This window comes from Austrofundulus limnaeus, unplaced genomic scaffold, assembly GCF_001266775.1.
Source record: "Austrofundulus limnaeus strain Quisiro unplaced genomic scaffold, Austrofundulus_limnaeus-1.0 Scaffold128, whole genome shotgun sequence".
NCBI lineage: Eukaryota > Metazoa > Chordata > Actinopteri > Cyprinodontiformes > Rivulidae > Austrofundulus > Austrofundulus limnaeus.
This window is the reverse complement of record NW_013952530.1, coordinates 1,282,684-1,287,925: the sequence shown is the minus strand read 5'-3', so window position 1 is coordinate 1,287,925 and position 5,242 is coordinate 1,282,684. Positions and strand designations below refer to the sequence as shown.

The following is a 5,242-nucleotide window of genomic DNA, read 5'->3' as shown; positions in this document are numbered from 1 at the left end:
TATATATACAAATTGTGTATTCATATTTATTAAACAACCATACAACTGTCACACATGCATTTGTGGATGAAATATATTTAGTTACTACACTGAACATTGRTTTAACTAGATACAGCATAGAGGTAGTATGTAAGACCCCATGYATGTACACAAAGCACCAATGCACCAGAACTCAGGAGTCACTAGAACAGATTCATTGTTTTGGGTGGGGGTCCAGAAGGGTTGGTTTGGGTGGGTGCTCATTTGTGGGCCCTATGGATAGCCCTTCATCAGAGCTATAAAAAAATTAATAAATAAAAAAAATCTGAAGCTCCTATGCTGAATAGTTTTTGAGTTATAAACATTTTGGTATGTCCAGACCACCCCCCTTTTTAGATGGAGCCCCCTCCTCAAATATGGGGTGTATCGTAAAAGCATTAGCGGGCACAGTGTAGGTCGGACACATCTACATCCGTACCAAATTTTACATTGATTGGTGAAGCCGTTTCTGTGTTATAGTTTAGAAAAATCTTGGGAAAAAAAAACCCCAAATCATGCGGGGCATAAATTACATATGGGGGTCATAATAAACACATGTAAGGAAACCGTAAACAATATAATGGAAGTCTGAATAAAATTGATTTGATTTGATTTATTTATTTAACAGGAAAAAGATTATTAAACATCAAGCCTGACTCAGCATAATTGCTGTTTTACAGCAGGTTCCTGTTCTGCGGCACATAAAACACTCAGAATTACAGCATCACAATCACATCATTATTATTACACCATAGACACAAAGACAAACAAGCATACCAAATTTCAAAAAGGCAGCATTTGCAAAATAGCAGAAAACCAGCTGATTCGCTTCTAAAAACTTTATTCTCATCTCTGATTTTAATCAGACCAACAGTAGAACAGGCCTCAGAGTGAAAAGGCCTTGAGCCTTATCAGGAAAACAAACAAYAACAATCAATCAGCAGCTGGTGTCTGTGCCAAGCTGGCTCTAAGAGAAGACTGCACAAAAACTGACTGATGAATAATGATGAATCAACCTCTTAACATATATCTCTGATTTCCTGGTCACATACCTTTTACGTCAGACGTTAGAACGTAACAAACCCCTTTCATGCAGAAAGGCCTCGTATGATGAAAAAATAAGTGTCCCCTTCCATCATTTAAGTTGTCCATCCCTGGTCTGGATCCTCTGCGTCCCGGCTTACTGTCTCACTTTCAGGAACTGTTAAACTCTTATTTTTAATTTGAATTTTATGTGACACACCTGAAAACGAATTCTCGCCCTCCGCAGCGTCATGAAGTTCTTGGTGTCGAAGAGGCGGTTCAAAGAGAGCTTGCGGCCGTATGATGTCATGGACGTGATTGAACAGTACTCTGCGGGCCACCTGGACATGCTGTCACGCATTAAAAACCTGCAGGCCAGGCAAGTCATCAAGATTCTTCAAGTAGCTATATTATTAGTAGAGAACAGTGGTTAAAAAGTGACTCAGTTATGATTATTAACTAAAGTAATGGATACACACATGTCGATTTGCCTGTKTCATTTGTCAGCTACATGTGCTGTATTCAGTATAATATCAACAGCTTTATCTAAAACCCCAGTACAGCTCACTTCTTTACAAATGTGTTCAACGTTGGTGTGTTTTGTTTTATATCAGTTATATCTAGATCCTCAAATCCTGATGCCCTGAAGGTCTAACATGCACCAGAAATATATTCCAGCAGTGAAAAACATACACTTTCCATCCATGAAGCAAGCCAGACTCACCATATGTGCTGTGTTGTGTGGAATATATTGAAAGTTGTTCTCCATAGCTGATGTGATTCCCATGTTGCTTCATTTTGCACTGCACTCACATCGTCTCTGTGTGCCTCGCCAGGATAGATATGATTGTTGGGCCCCCTCCCCCAACAACACCTCGCCATAAGAAGTCCACTGAAGGTCCTAGGTTAGGTTAATAGACTGCACCTTTAGAATGACCATACTATCAGCATTAATCTCCTGGCATCGTAGTTGAAATACTCAAGCAGTTGCATACTTCAYCATTTTGACTGATGGATCCTTTTTGAGCTTGGGCTGCTTGATCTGGTTCATTAGACCAACAGAATAGTAAAGGATGAAATCAAAGTTTAACAAAGAACAGTGAGAAAATGTGTTAAACGGCTGTTTACAGTTTTTCTCAGTTGCTTTGGTGCAAATCTTAAATTGACATTTGCAAAACAATGCATACGAAACACCATGGATTACCTCCTAAATCCTTTGTTCATCTCTCAAAACTAAATTTCWAAGAAYGTGTCAGTGCCATCAGAAGGTCAAGTCTTTGTGTCCTATACAGATAAAACTGTCAGATTGCTTTGTCATGTTGTCAATATATAACAGCGTACTCTGGAGGATGTTCTGATGTAAACTAGGGCTAAAGTTTTAATGAAATGTAATTGTGGGAGAGTGATTTCAAGAGTCTAGACAAAATTCACATTTATGCTTTTACATTTTGTGCTGTAGTTTGTTGACAGACCAGTCATTGCAATAAAGGAAAAGACAGCAAACTGTACACACAGTGCTGTAGGAATTACAGAGCAGTCTTCCTACACCACAAATTCTCTCCCACATCTCAATAAATATCTTCTCTTGTGATGCAGCGAGGTAAGAAACTTGTGTTTTATCCAGCCTCTGCAGACATCTGCTGTGATGTCATCACATGCTGCATGGCAGTGGGGTCAGGGGTGATTCTAGGGGTGGGGCCACAGGGGCATTGGCCACTGCTGAAATCGACTGGCCCTCTGAGGTGCCCCTATGAAAATACCTTTATATGCCCCTGTCCTGTCACTCATCTGTCCTTTGCCTGAGAGCAATGATGGTGGGTGCAGTTCCATGCCCAAACCCTGGAGGCACTAATGAGTCAAACAGTGAAGTCCAGCATGAATCAATCTTAAAGAAGCCTTTTTCTCTTGAATAATCCTGCAAAAAAATCTTTCAGTTGACAAACAATGGCTTCATTTTCTCACATGCTTTGAGAATATAGCTTGTAAAATTGATAAGGAGAATTTAAACTCAACTTTTTTGGAATCTTTTAAAAACATAATATTACGTTACAAGTGTTGGAACATATGTGACCGGTTAAATTTATACACTTTATAAAAACTGAGGGCCTACAAAATTCATAAAAAACCTCCTGGTTGGACTCATCACTGTACAGTTCCTTCATTGTCTGATGCCTTGACTTTTCAGAATTATGTTTTGTATAGTGGTATTAATTTATATTTTCAGATCTTCCAAGGTGCCAATTTTGGAACTCTCTGTGCATTGTTGCCCAAATCAAATTCTGGAAGTGGTCATTCAACTAGATCTGTTACAAAAGGACAACTGATATTACCAACTTTTAAAAACTGTTACGGCCAGAGGTCTTTCTTCTATGTTTATACTAAAGCATGGAATGACATTCCTCAAAACATAAAGTCCATTTCAAAACTACAGCCCTTTAAGAAGAATCTTGTCTGCCATCTGCTGGACACTTTTTGTTSTGCTCATATTTAGACGTCCTATTTTGCAAATGCTGCCTTTTTGAAATTTGGTATGCTTGTTTGTCTTCTATGGTGTATAATGATGTGATTGTGATGCTGTAATTCTGAGTGTTTTATGAGCTGCAGAACAGGAACCTGCTGTAAAACAGCAATTATGCTGAGTCAGGCTTGATTTTTAATAATCTTTTCTTGTTAAATAAATAAATCAAATCAATTATGTACATGGATGTTGAACAAATACTTGGTCCCTCTATGAATATTGTGGCCCCTTACTCAGAAAAATCCTAGATCTGCCACTGAGTGGGGTAAAGGAATGGAGAGTGGAGTGAGAGGAACTCCATCAGCATCCTGTTGTGACCCACAAACCATTTCCTGATGATGTTGGATCAATGGAAACTGACTTTGTCCCAAACTGTCACAAGTCATCTCCAGTCCGACCAGTCTTTTGTTCAGGGATGAGATCAGTGTGTACAAAGGTGACAAGATGCTCTGTATTTTATGTATGAAAGTCAGCATTCATAGGGGAACAATTCCTCGATTCAGGACAGATTTTAAAAACAAAGTTTCATGCAGATATGTAGAAATTTGACCTATTGTGAGAACTTCAGCCATTTTKCATGTAAAAACTAAAGCGATGAACTAATGCCTAAATGTTGTGGGGGATGATATTATTCAACAGAGACACAAAATGTGTTTTGATCAACATTTTGATCAACGTGACAAAATCAAATGCTAACAGTGGAGAATTGTCCAGAATCATTTGCATGGATGGACCAAAGCATTTGCAACTTCAAAGAGATGAGAAACTGCTTTTTTTGATGTGCAACTGACATCATGACGTGAAGATTGAACAAATGAGAATTTCGATTCTGATCTGAGAAATGTACCAAAGCAAAAGATAAAGACTCTAATGTCTTATTTAATGTTTGATAAGTTTGTATGTAACATTACATCAGCTTTCCTCAAGACAATGTAAAAAAAAMAACAACAACAACTGATCAAGTAAACAAAACAGATTTCCTGCAGTTTGCTTTTATTAATGAGCCTCATCAAGTGGCCCCACTCAACAGGGGTTTAAAGTGCTAGTTGCTTGTTGTCACAGTAAAGACATCAGAGGGAGAGATTTCCCAGTAGGATGCAATGGAAATGAAGCATGAAGCACCACAGCAAAAAGCATGCCCAGTGTTGCATTTTGGCACCAGATGAAGCTCAATCCAAGCTTGTGTTTCCGCTGATTTTCATAATGCATGCATTCACACAGTTCGCCCCAAAAAAACAGAACCTTTCAAAAAGGTTGTCATTCCAAACACATTCACGTGGAAAACTCCTCATCTTAAATGTTTTAATTCATCCGTTTTTTTTTTTCACGTGATACTCATTCGCATTTCTGCACTTTAAAACTCTTAATAAATGTGTAGAGTTTTCTGGCAGAGCATTTTGTTTCATTTAATTCATTAAATAGCTATGATTCATGATTTCTTTTTGTTTTATGAAAACTAGAGTCGACCAGATAGTCGGTAAAGGTCCTAAAGTTGACGGGGACGCTGCAGACGACCAGAGCATGATGGGACGTTTAGTGAAAGTGGAAAAACAGGTAGGGATGTTTCATCTAAGTTTTCAACAAGTGAAGTCAAACAATCACAATTTCAAAAAAGAAAATACAATGGTTTCTTTCTTTCTTTCTTTCTTTCTTTCTTTCTTTCTTTCTTTCTTTCTTTCTTTC

At 38.2% G+C, this 5,242-nt stretch overlaps 1 protein-coding gene across 3 annotated transcripts in view; it reads left to right on the top strand.

The window, feature by feature from the left end:
• LOC106522390 (potassium voltage-gated channel subfamily KQT member 2) overlaps nucleotides 1–5,242 on the top strand; it is a 35,112-nt gene that overhangs the window by 27,918 nt on the left and 1,952 nt on the right. For 2 of the 3 annotated variants that reach the window (XM_014015374.1, XM_014015375.1), the window contains 3 exons: nucleotides 1,289–1,420; nucleotides 1,878–1,946; nucleotides 5,020–5,113. In XM_014015374.1, coding sequence (XP_013870828.1) covers nucleotides 1,289–1,420; nucleotides 1,878–1,946; nucleotides 5,020–5,113 — 295 coding nt within the window. The remainder of the gene's footprint in view (nucleotides 1–1,288; nucleotides 1,421–1,877; nucleotides 1,947–5,019; nucleotides 5,114–5,242) is intronic. The other variant, XM_014015376.1, reaches the window with a different exon arrangement.